The sequence below is a fragment of the Rhipicephalus microplus genome, chromosome 2 (assembly GCF_043290135.1).
Source record: "Rhipicephalus microplus isolate Deutch F79 chromosome 2, USDA_Rmic, whole genome shotgun sequence".
NCBI classification, from domain to species: Eukaryota; Metazoa; Arthropoda; class Arachnida; order Ixodida; family Ixodidae; genus Rhipicephalus; species Rhipicephalus microplus.
The window spans coordinates 299,175,654-299,192,596 of NC_134701.1; the positions used below are offsets into that span (position 1 = coordinate 299,175,654).

The 16,943-nt window shown below is 49.6% G+C and overlaps 1 protein-coding gene across 7 annotated transcripts in view; it reads right to left on the minus strand.

Annotated features, from left to right (window-relative positions):
* The window catches only part of LOC119178697 (fat-like cadherin-related tumor suppressor homolog), an 812,220-nt gene that overhangs the window by 491,321 nt on the left and 303,956 nt on the right, over positions 1-16,943 (minus strand). For all 7 annotated transcript variants that reach the window (XR_012888480.1, XM_075882464.1, XM_075882456.1 and 4 more), the window contains exon 16: positions 2,000-2,605. Coding sequence is in view for 6 of the 7 variants with exons in the window: in XM_075882464.1 (XP_075738579.1) it covers positions 2,000-2,605 (606 nt within the window). In the remaining variant the exon portion in view is untranslated. The remainder of the gene's footprint in view (positions 1-1,999; positions 2,606-16,943) is intronic.

Sequence of the window (16,943 nt, forward strand, 5' to 3'; positions counted from 1 at the left end):
CAGCGCAATTACACCCTTTAACACCCTTTTACATAGTGCGCTCTCAATGAAAAAAGATCGTGTGAAAAGCACATTTCTCCTTGAAGGGGCCGTATTTACAATCTTACACAACTAGGGTTTTGTAGAGTTATGCGATATCAGAAGCAGAGAGTTATCTGTCAGCCTCACTTCATATTGTCAGTGGGTCGTGACGTTGACGAAGGCAGCAATCACCATTTTCATGTATATGGACGAACCTATGCCCAGAAAACAAAACGTCCCTCTACAAGCAATACACGCTGTAGACTGATAGCAGCAAACATAGAGCGTCAACTATAGATGAGCTGCAAGAACAGTGAAGCGTGTTGGCATGCCATCGAAGATTCCAGCGTAATCGCTAGCGGCCGCATAAGTTACAGGTGTCTAATGTACACCATGCGTGTGTAATCTTTTCATAAGGTTCTAAGATTACCTAGGTGGTTTCCTGTAACTTGGGCTATTCAAATTTTGATACCATTCTAAGTTGTTACCACTTGACTTTGAATGAAAAAGTGAGATTTGTCGATGCCTAGTTCCAATCCTTCAAAATATTGAGCAAGTTTGGTGAGTCATGACAAAAAAAAGTTAACTTTTATTATTATATGAACCCTTTCAGTGAATTTTTCCCATTGCCTCCATGTTTCGTATATGTATATGTATTTATATATAAGCCATAAAGAAAAATAAAACTAGAAAAAAGTTCCCTATGTGAGCCCTTGGGATTCAAAACTGCGACTCCTCGCTCTGCAGCATGTCATGTCAGACAGCTCTGCCACATGCTGCTCAATCAGTAGAATACTAATGGCGTGCATTTACCTCTGGGGGTATGCAGATCTCAGAGTGTTCAGACTTACACTCGTGAAATGGAGCGAAGGGCACGAAGGACTTTAAAGCAACGTTCCCAGATTTTGTTTCATCTGCTCTTGAGACACACATTTCTCCACCTATTCACAATGTGGAATGCTGGGAAAGCAAACACGCCGCAGGAGGCACAGAGGAGTCACCCCATGAGCCACAGTGTAAAGAAGAAGGGACTTGCACAACTGTAACTAGTAGCCCACCGATCAAACACAAAAAGTTACAAATGTGACAGTTGTTAGCTCGCATTTGTCCTTTGTGTTAAAGCAGGGTGCTGCAAGTGCTGAGCTGTGTGGGGAAGCACACGCGCCCATGCATTTTTTGCCTTGTCTAGCTGCGGGGACACGGTTTCTTCGAGAAAGAGGCTTGATTGTCTCCATCTCAAAGGGTGTCCTTGCACGTCAGAAAGGGTGAGTGTGCTTCTCCACATAATTGTGATGACTTGAGCTCTGAGAAGGGGACAATTGTGCTCAGTACGACTGTGTGCAGTTGGAACATTAGCTAGGCTTCTGCAGTAACCATGAATTGGGCGGACTGCTTTAGCTGTGACAGTTGTTAGTTTGAACTCATCTTGTTTGTGTTCTTTTCATACATCCTTTGAGCTTGAGCAGTGGCACTGCAAGTATCCAATTGCTTCCCATTCATTATAAGACATTCTAATTTGTTGCTATCACAATCATTGCTTCATCCTTGCGGCGAAACTGACTGTCTTTTTTCATATATTATGCAATATATTGTTCAAGCTATTTAATTTGCAAATATCTGACCAGATTTACATTTACATTGAATTTGCTTTAAACCTAACGTAATTTACTATTCACCCATAATATGATTTTGAAATTCCAGCAACAGACATATGACGAAGCACTGGCCCTGGGCCATGATATACCTCAGCTTGGTAAATATTTTTAGAGTGCTCTTTTTCTGTTTTGTTTCATAAGAGAAAGTGACACCTGAAAAATGAGTCAGTGCATTATCACTTTGCATATGAAACAAGATGGCGCAAAGAACATTCTTGATATGGTGAAAATGCTGCAGCTCAAATTGAATGCAATGGCACGTACCCTCTCGGCTTCTCTTTGTGCACACATGCACTGAGAAATGGGCTGTAAGCCAGGCTCACCTGTGGATCGGTTGATGGCAAAGAGCTGCGCATCGTTGCCAGTAACTATAGCGTATGACAACTGGTCTGACACATCGGGATCCATTGCCAGCAGCCTTGCGACGAATTGACCCCTACGAGACCGCTGGTCCACCACAGCAGTGTAAGCCGGCTGTGCAAAGGCAGGTGAGTTGTCATTCATGTCGATCACGGTGACCCAGATACGTGCTGTGCCGCTCAGTGACACAGGGTGGCCCAAGTCTGATGCCACCACCTGCAGCCGATGCAGCGGCTGTGCCTCTCGATCTAGGGGCGCACGCAGTCGCAGCACACCTTGGGCATCCAGGAGGAAGGTGTTGTCGTCGATAGCCAGCCGGAGCTCTAACTGGGGCCCATCCTGGTCGCTGGCACGCACCTCCAGCAGGGGACTGGCCACAGGCATGGCCTCAGACACGCTCACATTGTACCAGCTCTGCTCAAACAGGGGTGCACAGTCGTTGACATCTTGCACGTGCACGGTGACCAGCACCTCCGAGTGGGCACCACTCACGCAGTCAGTAGCCTGCACCTGCAGCTCGTGTCGTGGCTGATTCTCGTAATCCAGCGACTCCACAAGGGACAGCACACCTGGGTCATGCCAATATGAGCACTTCACTACATGTTGATGTCTATGAGAATCATTATTGCTCCTGGCTATAGTGAACTAGAATGCTTTCCAGCGGATTGACAGGTGGTGGCTCAGAGCAGTCAAGGTGAAGCGAGATGACACTGATGACCAGTGAGGGCACTACCGTGCATTTTCCTTAGTCTCCGATACACTGTTGGGCCACAGTTTGCTACACATAGCTGTGAAGGTTGTGGTTTTGCTTGTTTTAAGGGCGATGCTACTCAGATAACCTCACTTTACTCTGCGTATGCTGGCGTTAAGTTGTCATTACAATATGAGGGAATCTATATTCCATCAGCAACCAAGAGTTTAGCGATGGCAAGGCAAAAAGAACCGATTCTCAGTGTTTGGGGCCAAGCTGCTCTGAAGAAGAGCCTTCCCTGAAGCAAAGCCCTATCACATGAAGCTCATCAGCCCTAGCTACTTGACTCACACTATCCTTGCCGGGCACCACTTGCTGCATACCATATGTATGCTTTTGTGTGCTTTGTGCCCGATTTCCCTTGGACCATGCATGAATGTTGCAAGGTAAGTAGCCTGTGCATTCAACGTGGCAAAGATAGGCATTTTATAATATATTTGCACTCTATGTCTCCACACTGCTGTGGCAGTCCCACACGACAAGGTACAGTGCGCTAGGCAAATATTCACTATGCGCTCGCTGCCAGTACACCGATGGTTCCAGGTGCCCACACTGCTCCATACCAGCGAGGTGGTTTGTTTCTACAAAGTGATGCACACTTTGCAGTGTTCTCGCATGACATGGCAGTCACAGGAGTACAACAGCCAAACTAAAATTTAGAGCATTTTTTGGAGCAGCAAAATGTTACTTTTAGGGCACTAAAATCCAAATTTATAGCAGGCTATCGGAAAAAAACATGCATTTTTTATAATGATATATCAAATTTAGAGCAGTATAAAAAAGGAAGCTTACATTTAGAAAAAAAAAATATGTATAAACCATTCAACATCACTCAAATTGTACAGTGTGAACATGAGCACTGCTATTTCAATGAAAGTAGTATTTCGAAGCACCCCATTAAATAAACAATGATAAAGTCCATATTAGCATTTCCTGCACCTGTCACATCATTGGACAGATTATGGGAATTTAAATATGAATCTTCCAAGCTCACGACCTTGAAATTCGGAAGATTTGCAAAAACGAGAAATAGGGGTGGTGAAAAAAAAAAAACTGGCACACAGTCAGATTTGGGGGGGGGGGGGGGAAGCAGAAATGTGATATGTTGCTCCGAATCCCTGGCAGTAGCTTATTTAGACCTATCTGACTACACTGGAACTCAAAACTATGCGGTGTACAAACACATGAGAAACTGAACAAAAGAAAATGTGAAGTGTCTCGTCACTAGCACTAACAGCTCTTGCAAATCTCAATATGCTTTTCCATAAGACACCGGTATACTGCGGTGAAGGTGGCTTAAGGAGCATTCTCTGCACGAGTTTGAACTAAAGACAAGAAATTTTCCAACCGCTACACCTCCACCCCCCCCCTCTCCTCCCGCCCCCCCCCCCCGTCTCACCTTTTTTTTTTTTTTTTCACCTGGGAGTTAGGCACTTCGGCTTCTTTGCAAGGCGCGTTCAACAAGAATGAAATAAAACATCATGCACCCGTTGGCCCCGCGACGGTACCCCGGATATCTATCACGAGGGCAGTGACCGGGACGACACAACTTTACGACAAATAAAATGTTTTATAAGCCACTGCTAAAGCAACCAACGTTGTCGCAACGCCAGCGTTCCCAGCAAGTCAAGCTTGTTTGTGCAAGAAAAACGCGGCATACACATTCAGCTTTACTTCCTAACAACTTCACTTCTTAACGGCCATAGCCGCACTTTCAGGCCAGGAAATTTACATTTCCCACAAAGCGTTGGTGGCTCCAGCAACGCATTTTTGTCTTGAAGTTCCGTCATCCCGCCGATAGGTATCTGCTGCGATCAGTGGACCGATGGGTGCGCAGTCTCATTACTTTATTTGATTCATCGCGTCTCGCGAGCGTAGGGCAGGTGCCCAGAATAATTTAAGTATATTGACTGATAGCGCCAACTGCAGGTGGCCGACGTGGCCTGCATTTCTCGCCAAAATTAGTGCACCCGAGAACATTTTGAGGCTGGCGCATTTTGGCACAGTGTGGCACAATTTAAGTAACTTTCCCGGTTATGGCACAGCCCGGCTAAACGATTGGGAATTGTATCAAATCGACGCATCGCAGCTGTTGCACCCCTGCAGTGGTGAACTTTAGAATGGGCAGCATGCTGTGTTCGTAACATTGTTAATCGGCACAGTTTACATCACACATGCAGCCAAGCAGATACACTCAAACCTCGTTATAACATAAAGGAATATGAAAAAATAATAAATATAACGAAGCCTGTCGAGCTTCAATCACGTATTTTACCATATACAATGTTCAAAGATGCTTTGCAGCAAACGCTTCTCCCCCTTGCCGCCCACTTGTCTTGGTGTCCCATGCGTCCACCATCCACACATTTTATGGCACCAATGGCACCAACATGGAGGACTGGCTCACACTTTATGAGTGGGTGAACGTACTCAACAAATGATATGACAACGGCAAGTTGACAAACTTGGTATTCTACTTTGCGGAATTAGCAAGTTTGTGGTACAACAACCACACGTCCAACTTTGAAAATTGGCCGAATTTCGAGACCGCCGTCATCAACCTTTTTCGTCACCCTGCCCTTTGTAAAGGTGGATTCAATCGAGGAAATGAAGGAGGAATTTCCGCAGCCAACGGCGCATCGCGTGACGTGTGCGTGACGTGTGCGTAATCGAAATGTGTCGTCCTCGCTACAACCGCTCTCCTCCGCTCGAGGCACGGATGGAAATCTGTTCCCGCTATTTCGATCTCTCCGTTTGCTAGTTGTCTGCTCTTGATCGAGAGAATTCAGCGTCAAACCTGTCAACATTGGTCAGATTGGCGTGGCTAGGAAGCAGGCAGCCGGCTTAAAATCTATGTGTTTTATACTCAACGACAACTTTTCTTCGCACTGTAGGGAAAGCTACGAAGGTGGAGCTTTTGCACATGTGGCACTACGCGAAGTAGTCCGCTTGGACACGCGTCTCCTAACGCTGTAGAAAGTGACGAGCGCACCATTGGCGTTTCATGTAAGGTCCCTAGATTTCTTTCATTTACTGATCTTAGTTTCAGGTAGACGCAGACCTAAAAAGGCGGGACTTTCTCACACGTTCAAAAACATGAAGTCACAACGGATAAAATAAATACGAATCTCTTGCTAGTGTCAGCTGCATCCTATCTAAAATACTTCCACGTAGAAAACAAAGGCGCAACAAGCGCGCTGCATAAGCATAGGAGTCGAGAGTATATATGCACGAGGATTCTGTGAATGTAGGTCCAGCTGTGTGAAAGCAAGTGTCCGCTGCTGCTCTGGATTAAACGAATCATGTGACCATTCGGTCCGCGGAGCAGCGAGAATTCACCCTCGCGTGTGAATCTAGCTTAAGCTGAAAGCCCAACAGCGCCTTTGTGAACCTGTTCAGCAGGCTGGTGAGTCCTTCAGTAGTTACATTGAAGAGGTCCTCCACTTATGTAACAAAGCCAATGGCACCATGTCGGAGTCTGACAAAATCCGGCACGCCATGAAAAACACTGACATCGATGCCTTCACCATGCTGCTCGCCAAGAACTCTGGCACAGTGGCCGAGATTATGGCACTGTGCCAGAGCTATAATAAGGAGCTCCGTCGGTAGCGTTCAATGACTTGTCGATCTTGTAGGGAGGTCTGGCTTATGTACGGCTGACGCAGAAGCCTATAGCTAATGTTCCAGTCGCACACAGTCGTATTGTGCACGATTAACCCCCCCTATCCGTAGCTTGTCTGATTGCAGCTACACAGGTTCGGGCGAATAAGGCTACAGGCTAGGTCAACAACATACTTTATTGCTATATGTTAGCAACAACGTGTAAATGTTGGGAGGAGATACTACAGAAAACAAGGGTGGTTGCTTACTCCTTGGTCCTTGTCGTCCTCGGCTCGCAGGGGGTTGCAGGTTCGACCTCTTTCTTCCTAAGCCGGTGTCAGAGAGAGCGTCCGGTCGTAAGCAGGCTGGTTTTCTTTACCGCCCTGTTTTCCCTCTCCTTGACCAGAATGCGTTTCCTCGCTGAGAGAAAGGAAACCCTGTTCCATGAGCCCAAAAAGGGGGATCGCACGCAAAGGCCGATTGGGTGTTCCATCCCTTCACAAGAGGCTTTATGGAAACTCGAAGGAACAGTCATGTCCCCGCAACTAGGCTGTCGCGCTGCAGTAAACAGGAAAGGGAGGCTGGCCGCACGAGCTCCCCTACATCCTCACCCCCTTAAGAAGGCCCCCAAACGACAGAGACTCATACATGAGAATATTTCAGTATTCATCACCAAGGAAGGCAAGGATGGTGGGTCCCAATCCGTGCCCCCCTGTGGTTGGCCCTCTGCTGTAGGCGCCCCTGGTGCCCCCACTTGTCTCCGCTGCATCCAAAGTAGCCACCACCACTGATGCTGTTGCCCACTTGCAACATGGCCAGTCATCGCCACCGCTGTCACCTCTGCCGCCGTTATTGCCACTGCTGTCACTTTCGCCGCCCTTACTGCTGCCGTGGATTTGGTGCCCGTAAAACTTTGGTCCGTACCGCGCGTCGTTGACCCCTGCCACTTAGGTTGTTGGTGGGGACTGGGGGTAGCCAGTCGGTGACGGGTCTTGTCCAGCTCTGGCTTCCCCGTTCCGGCAGGCTAGAGAGTCATCTTCAGCGGGCCGCGCCATGGCCTCGAGGTAGCAGAAACCATAAGGGTGCCCGATAACCATGGCTCGACTAGGTAGGCTCCTTGTGACAGTGGCTCCGACGCAGCTTGCACTTCCGGCTAAGCTGGCTGGCGGTTGGTCACCCAGGCGCCTCTTGCGTAAAGGCCCGGTGATGAGGGAAATTGGGTAGGCTGGAAGTGGCGCTGCTTTTTTGGGTGGGGCCGCAATGCCAACATGGATGGTGCTGGGAGTGACCCGTCAGGAGGAGCGCTTTCCTCTCCGAGCTGTTCCAGCAGCACCTCTTTCCCTTTGCGGCCTACCGTAGAGAGTTGTTTTCGCCTCTTTCGCAGAAAGTAACGCGAATCTGGGTTTCTCACTCGATGTCGAGTGATCTCACCCACCGCTTGTGGCCTGGAGGGGGACTGACTGCAGTCTTCGTGATTGACTGTAGAACATGATGGTGCTGCAGCACCAGATCACCACTTCGTAGCGTACGTTCTGATGAGTGTGGTAATACTGCATACTGCGCCTTCTGCTGTGCCTTAGCAGTACTGAGATTATGCCAAGCTTTATGTAAAGCTTCCGCTAGCATCTCGCGCAGCTACATTGCGTATTCAGCGCGAGCTGATGTCGCTACTGGCACTCTAAGGAAATCCGTGAGTACGGCCGCAATCGGATTCGGCAGTTCTCCTCCCAGGTTCAGCGAAGAAGGCGCATACCCCGTCGATCCGTTCACGGTCCATCGCAATGCAAAACCGATCTCTGGAAGGTAGGTTTCTCAGTCACAATGACTTTCAGAGAACGCAAAAAACATGTGCTTGATGTTGCAATTGACTCGCTTCGTGGGGTTCGACTGAGCATGTAGGTGGTTGTTTTCTTGTGCTTAATGCCCAACGCGGCGCACGTGTCAACAAACACCTTCACAGTGAAATAAGAAGAGTTGTCTGTAATCAACTGCTCAGGGAACCCAAACCTGGTAAAAACCCTCATCAACTTCTCTAAGATCACTCGAGCCGTCAACTTCATAAGAAAGAAAAGTTCCGTCCAATTAGTGAGGTGATCCATGATCACCAGCAAGAACTTGTTTCCGCTAGGAGTTGTGGGGTACGGGCCCATAACGTCACAGGTCGCGAGTTGCCAGGGAGTCTGTTAATCGGTTGCATGAGGCCGGGCAGACGTTCCCCTCGTGGCTTCATGCTTTGCCACACACGACATGAACAGGCGTAGCGAATTAAATCCCACTTCATGCTTGGCGAGGTAGCGAGGCGACACAACTTTGTGTAAGTGTTAGGGCCACTAGTATGCCTGGCAATGCACGAGTCATGAAAGTACCGAAGAAGTGTTCCTCTCAACCTGCCCGGTATCACGACTTTGAATGACTCACGTTTGTCATCGTCGGATGCGATGTACCTCAGCAGGACGCCATCAGAATCCAGCAGATATGAATTCAGCAGGCTCACAGCACTACAAGCTCTTGCCGAGCACTCCGCACCGACAGCAGTACCAGCTGCTGCTATGTGCGCAGTGGCCTCACTATCATCCGGCTCCCGGAGCTTGTCGAACACCTTTCGACAAAGTGGATCTTTCTGCTGAGCTTATAACAGTACCCTTATGCTGAACACAATCCCTGCACTAACGACAAACTTTATGTGACTCACGCTTTTGCCTTGAACTAACGTTTGCTCCGGTGTTTCCATTATTGCGAGTGTCTTGCTCTGAGTTCGTTTCGAGTTAGTCGCATGACTTGCCTCATGTCGACTAAAGCAAGCGATAGTGCATCGACCGCGGCATTGTTCTTACCCCTGCGGTAGCGAACGGTGAAGTCGTAATGGTGCAGCAGCAATGCCTAATGCACCAGGCGGCCACTTGGTTCATTCAAGCGCTTCAACCACGTGAGAGCCTTGTGGTCAGTCTCAATCAGGAACGCAACTTCGTCGATGTAAAAGTCAAACTTACGGGAAGCGAAAACTATCACCAGACACTCTTCCTCGATTACCGAGTAGTTCTTCACTGCCGGCGTCAATGTACGGCTCACGAACCTATTCGGTCGGAGGGAACCTCCATGCTCCTGAAGTAGAATTCCTCCCAAGCCCAGGTCGCTTGCGTCTGTGTGAATCACAAACTCCCTGTTCAAACTGGGTAGCTGCAGCTCGGCCGTGTTGGCCAAGAACTTCGTGAGGCAATGCAGAGTGGCCTCCTGCTCTTGGCTCCAAGCCCAACACTAGCCATTCCTCAATAACTTCATCAAAGGCGCCTGCACTGCAGTGCTATCTGGAATGCACTGGCGATAAAAGTTCAATATACCCAGAAAGCGCCTCAGCTCACCGATAATGTTCCGCGATGGATAGCTATCGCTTCAAGCTTAACCTTCTCTGAGCCAATTTGATCGGTCGGGGATTGCATTTCCAAGGTCGTGCATCACTCATGTCAATTCTATGCTTGACCAGCGTAGTGCGGCCACGACGGTCAGTAAAGATCGCATCGTACTCCTACAACTGCGACGACAGCTGCACTCATTGCCCTTCTGGCAGGCTCTGTGCCTCCACCGAAAGCGGGTGCACTGGCCTTCCTTGCAGCGACACACATTGTTCCGGCTGGGTGGTTACTCGCTTTCTTGGTGCGGTTTCCTTCCAGTGTACTCGCGCCTCTCCCTGCGATTTACATGCTTTTGTCCATGCGGGTACCTTCGAGATAAGCTTTAGTGTGTCTCTGTCGCACTCTCGGTAACCGTCGCTTACAATGTCAATGACAATACCCGACTTGACGAGAAAGTCTCGACCCAGGATACGGCAACGTTGACAGCTCAGGAAGATGCACAAAACGTTGTCGCCTTACGCGTCTATCCAAGTGAATCACTCGTCTAGCCACGCCGCTCGATTGTACTGTGCCCGTAGCAAGGCAGAAAATGGTGTTGCTTTGTCTTAAGCGGTTATTCTTCTTGCGGGTTTGAGGAACGCATCGTCACCGAAAAAAGAAGCGCTTGTCCCAGTATCCAAAAGTGCTACGAAGTTTTTTTAAGCTATCGTTTACACGATTAGCGGTGTGGGTGAGTCTATGGCATCACTCGCATGACAGGCTGAGCGTGCAAGTGATCTGAATGGATCAGTGGGATTACTGATTGCCGCGCAGGGTCCGATGTGGATCACAGGCAGTGCCGTCTTTTTTTAGGACCACGCAATTGCTCTTGACCCGGTGTGCGGTCGCATTCGCCGGCAATGTGCCTCAGCACGCTGCACCGATAGCAAGAACCGCAGAAATCGCAATGGCTCGATAGTAAGTCGCCTCTATCAGGTGGTCCTTGCTCTGGGTTGCGCCGCTTGTTAACCTCATGTCAACGGCATACTCCTCCCGTGAAATGTCGCGTGTGGGGGCGGCGTGGGTTGTACGGAGCCCGTAAGCGTTATGGTGACCCCGCTACTCACCGTAGCGGATGATCACCGCGGGTTCACGCTTAGCGAGTCACAGGGCCGCGACTCCGTCACTTACTCGCGTGTACAGCACGGCTCCGCGCGCGCTCATCTAATTAGGCGTTTAGCACGGTGCAGCAAAACAGACAGTGTTCAAATACAAAACACACAACACTTTAATGCCTTTGGCGGCACCCCGAACCACAGTACAGCGTCCGCTCCCGGGACGCGGGGTGCAAAGGCACCCGCATGCGGACGTTCACAGTAAGGGGAAACCGCGAGCACGTCGCAGCTGGCAATACCGAGCTTTGACACGCCGGCCGGGAAAAGGTCCCTCGCGGCTATGCTGCGCACTCTCACGATGGCCAATGGGCCTGGTCGCGAGTGTTAGGGCAAACCCCGTATGCGTAGACATACGGCAAGTGCGGCTCGGTATGGTACGACCACTTCAAGCACTAGGCACCGCTGTGGGCTTAGCGTACGCTACCGAAGCTAGCACTCAAGTAAACACGCCTGCCGAGGTGCCCAAGGCCACCCCAGGCAGGCTATAGTCCGGCAATTCCCAAAAGGAACGCGGACGAAGGAAAAAGACGTGCTTACCTGGCGCTGACCACGGAGAAAAGAGCGCTCCCTCGGCGCGCGCGTACCGCGTGCCGTGCCCGCACGTGGCGCTATCTATCGCCACGTGTCGTTATCAGAGCAGAAAAAGCAAAAGGGTGTGGCCGTGCGGCAAAATGCCCGCGAAATGATCGCGGGCACGCCTCAGATCCCCACAGCGTAAGGGTTCAAAGCGCGGTCTGACACCTCCCAACCGCGTGGTACGTGCTCATCAGCGAATGATGTTGACGCGTTACCCCTAAATGCTTCTGAGGCTACCGCGCCACCATTCCACACACAGCGAGGCTCGATTGGCTGCGCTGCGGGTGGAGGTGGGTGATACGATAGCGCAGCGAGCATGTCCCCTTGTATGCGCTTCACTTCGGTGGCGAGCTCTTCTAGGTTTGCGAACCTGCATTTCCTGCAGTGCGCCGCAAAAGTCGGGTGCACTTGTCGTGTAACACGCTCAGTTTTTTCTGCGTTGGTGACGTGAGGATTAGCAAAACGACACAGTTCGTCTATGGCCCGTACATACTCCAGGAATAATTCGTCCGGATGCTGGGTGCGTAGCTCCAACTCCTTCCGAAAACGCCACTCATAATTAGTCGGTAGGAATTCGCCGCGAAAGCTGCCCTGTAACTCTTCTACCGTGCGGGTGCGATGTCTGATTAATTCGAATTGTCGAGCCCCTTGCGCTATGAGCGACACCAGGACCACGCGCTTGAGAAGTTCGGCGTCAGAAAGTCACGTCGCCTGCTGATAGTGGAGCAATCAGTCGAGATACTCGTTGGCGCTCTTGCAGTCGAGATAACCCTTGTAGATAGGCATGTCTACCTTGACACGTGGTTCCACAGTCTGTACGGGGGCCTGGGTTGTGACGGAGCACCATACGTGACGCTTTCTGTCGTAGGCCTCATCTCAGAGACCAGGCTAACGCAGTCTCTGCACCCTCCTGATAGTCCCGCATAAAACGACCAAAATCTACACTGTCGGAAAGTCCTAAATGCGCTCCTGCGTTAGCCAAAGGATGGCCACTCTACAACGCGAGATCAGACAACACTGACAAATCTTGGAATTTCGACATGCCTGTTGCCTGTTGTCCTACGTGTGGAGGAGCGTCGATAGTGGCTCGCATCCACAAAACTAGTCGCGTGGCGAAATACGTTACATTGGCCGCCAGATGTAGGGGGTTCGTCCTATGCACGGATGATGCAGGAGCTTAGGTAATGTTCCAGCCGCACACAGTCACACCATGCGCGATTAATGCGCCCTATTCGTAGCTTGTCTCATTGCAGCTACATGGGTTTGGGCGAATAAAGTAACAGGCTAGGTCAACAAAATGACACTTTATTGCTATATGTTACCAATAGCGCGTAAGTGCCCCGAGGAGATACTACAGAAACAAGGGTAGACGCTTACTCCTTGGTCAATGTATTCCTCGGCTCGCAGGGGGCTTGGGGGTTCGACCTTCTTCTTCTTAGACCGGTGTCAGAGAGAGCGTCCGATTGTCCGCACGCTGGCTTTCTTTACCATCCCGGTTTCCCTCCCCCTAACAAGAATACAATCCCTCGCCGAGAAAGGAAAAACCCCTTCCATGTGCAAGGAAAGGAGGATCGCGAGCACAGGCCGCGGGGGTGTCCCATCCCTTAGCAAGAGGCTTTATTGACTTTAGAAGGGACAGTCATGACCCTGCAACTAGGCTGTCACGCTGCCGTCAAAGGGAAAGGGAGGCTGGGCGCAAGTGCTCCCCCACAGGTTGCAGTAGGAAAGGGCTGCTGGTATCTTTTGCAACTGCGCAAGTTACTCAGTGCAACACTATTTTTGTTATCGACCCATTTCCACACATTGATACTTTGCTTCGAAGAGGATAGTGTGAAAGAAAGGAACTCATTGAGGACGCATAAGTCCTGGACATACCCGACGCCTTGCACTGTCCCAGTTTCTGTACCATCAGTCCTGTTTCCATGTCTGACCAGTCATCTGCTGATGAAATTTGGTCTCTATGTCAGGGGCAACCTTACGCCGACACATCGTTTTCACCTTTTGGGCCTCTAGCAAGAATTTCGTTACACTTTTGATGTCGGACATCTTCTCTCAGTGGCACGTCGGCTTTTACACCATGCATCGACACTGGTGCCAATTTACTGTTACAGCAATGTCTATATGGCAGGTCGCCTGCCGAATGTTGGGTAATCAAAGAGCAAGTCAACGGTATGATCTGACGCGACATATTTCGGCCCTCGGACAGCCCATGGGCTGCTCCTGTTCTCGTTGCCAAGAAGGAGAGTTTTGTGCGTTTTTGTGTGGACTATCGATGACTCAATACGATCACTCGCAAAGATGCTTAATCTAAGAGGACTGAACGCAGGGCGAGTTGGTAATCTACAGCTATAAAAACTGCACAAAAAAGAGACAAGAAACAGAGAAGGCACACAAATAAGCGCAGTGTGTGAGGATGAGCATTGATGCACGACAGTGGATGTCTATCCATTGCCGCGCTTGACAGCCTTGACAGCCACACGATTGACAGCCTCCATGAAGCCGAATTCTTTTCATTTCTCGATTTGTCCTCGGCTGCTGACACTCGTCTGAAAACAGCCTTTGTTACACCCGACAACTTGTACGAGTTTAACATCATGCCGCTTGGTCTGTGAAATGCACCCGCGACTTTTGAGCGCATGACGGACACCGATCTACACAACTTGAAATGGCACACATGCTTGTGTTATAGAGACGATGTCATTGTTTACGCTCCGGATTTATCCATGCATCTTCAATGCCTGAAAAAAGTTTGCACATATGTGAGCAATGCCATTCCCAAATCATCATCATCATCATCAGCCTGACAACGTCCACTGCAGCACAAAGGCCTTTCCCATGTTCCGCCAGTCAACTCGGTCCTGTGCTTGCTACTGCCAATTTATACCCACAAACTTCTTAATCTCATCTTATACACGTAAACTTCTTAATCCAGTTAGTTACCCTTAATGACCGGCGGTTATCCTGCCTACGTGCTACATGCCCGGCCCATGTCCATTTACTCTTCTTGATTTCAACTATGATATCCTTAACCCCCGTTTGTTCCCTAATCCACTCTGCTCTCTTCTTGTCTCTTAAGGTTACACCTACCATTTTTCTTTCCATTGCTCGCTGCGTCCTCAATTTAAGCTGAACCCTCTTTGTAAGTCTCCAGGTTTCTACTCCGTAGCTAAGTGCCGGCAAGATACAGCTGTTATATACCTTGCTCTTGAGGGATAGTGGCAATCTACCTGTCATAATTTCAGAGTGCTTGCCGAATGTGCTCCGCCCCATTCTTATTCTTCTAGTTACTTCAATCCCATGGTTCGGTTCCGCGGTTATTACCTGCCCTAATTAGACATAGTCTTTTACAACGAAGTGGACTATGTATCGAGCATGTCATATGCAACTGCAACTGCGCATGCGTATCAGCCATGGGTGCCCCTTTATATGCGCGAGCATTACCTGAATAAACGTCTTTCGTTTGGTTGCCTTCGCCACTGATACATGGTGTCAGAAGTGGCTCGCTTCCTGGGGGGCGGAACCTGACTTGTCTGCACAACGCGGGCCCACGAGATAGAATAAGTGAAGCCTCCGGATCCCCTGCTCCTAGCCGGCAACATCTCGAAAAACTGGGTACGTTTCAAACAGAAGTTTGACTTGTTTCTTACAGCGACGGAATCTCGAAAAGAACCGAGGTCAGAACCCGCAAAGACAGCTCTGCTGCTGAGTGCTGCAGGTGATGACGCACTGGAGGTATTTAATAATTTTACATTTCTGGAGAGCGAAGACAGAGATGACTATGCCACAGTTGTCATGAAATTCCAAGAGTACTGCCAAGAGCAGCAGAATGAGGTGCATGAACGATACCTGTTTCTGTCAAGAACTCAGGGTGAATGAGAGCCCTTCGAGCAATTTTTGCGAGATTTGCGGAAGCAAGCCCGCAACTGCAACTTTGGGCTGCAGGTCGACTCGATGATCCGTAACCAGATTGTTTTTAGCGCCAACAACTCCAAATTGCGAGAGAAGATGATTGGTTAGAAGGATTTCACAGTGCTTAAGGGCAGAACAGCTTTGTAAAGCCGCAGAAGTTGCAGCCCTTCGAAATGAGGCATGGGCACAGCAAGAAGGCCAAGCTGCGACAGTGAAGCGACGGCCTTATTCAACCGAGTCCAAATGCAGCAGATGCAACAGGGCGCATGAAATTGGGAAATGCCCAGCCTTTGGAAAGATGAGTTTTTTGTGTAAGGCAACGAACCATTTTGCGGTGTGTTGCAAGCGAAGCCCTCAGGTGCATGATGTGCGCGAAGATGAAGACGATTTCAGTATCTTGGACGTCAGTGTCGATGCTATCAGGAGCAAGGCAGAATGGCGAATAGAAGCGCATGTAGGCAGTCAAGCTGTCCTGTTTAAAGTAGACACAGGTTCTCAGGCGAACTTGTTGCCTTTTTCAATCTATCAAAGATGCAAAGAAAAAGCAAGCTTGAGCTTAAGCACTTCGGTCCTTCGCGCCTATAGCGGGCACGTTATTAAGCACATCGGAGTGCCTAATTTGTGGGTCGTCATAAATGGCCGATCAAGAAACATTGACTTCTTCATTGTCAAAAAAGGAAACCCTGCCATACTGGGACTACTAGCAAGTAAGGCACTAGGACTAGTGTTCAGGTCAGTTGATGTCGTGAACACCACTGGTGTGGACGATATTTTCAGAGTTCCCGCAGCTGTTCCGCGGCACTGGGTGCGTTGTTCGCAAGTACAAAATCAAGTTGGAAGAAGGGGCCACGCCAGTGGTTCAACCGGCGCGATGACTACTCCTGGCGCTAAGAGAGCCTCTGCGAGAAGAGTTGCGGCACATGGAGCAAGCGGGAATCATACAAAAGGTCTAGGAACCAACAGACTGGGTAAGCCCCCTTGTTCTCGTTTGGAAAAAGGATGGAAGGCTGTGTGTGTGCATGGACCCTAGCGAAATTAAGAAGTGCTTAAAGCGCGAACATTACCAGATGCCTAGGCACTAAGATATCGAAACAGATCTAGTCAGTGTCAGGTATTTTTCGCGCCTCGATGCGAACTCAGGCTTTCACCAGATTCTACGAGATGAGGCCACATCCAAGATCTACACGTTCGGAACATCACTTGGCCGGTACAGATTTTTCGTCCGCGCCAAAAGTATTCCAAAAAACGCTGAGTGAGCTATATGACAGTATCCCAGGTACAGCTGTATACATCGACGACATTCTAATCTGAGGAGCAACAGCAGAAGAGCTTGATGCCCGCGTCCAGAATGTTTCGCAACGGGCCAGCGAGGCCGGCCTGACGTTTAACGCTGCAAAGTGCAAGTTTCGACAGAACAAAATTGACTTTCTCGATGACGTCCTCACGTGCGACCGCATCCGGCCGAACGTGGCACTGAGCGCGTCCCTAAGTGAAATGCCGTTCCCTACGGACAAGGCAGCAGTCCACAAAATGCTCGGTATCGTGAACTATTTCAGAAAATACCTGC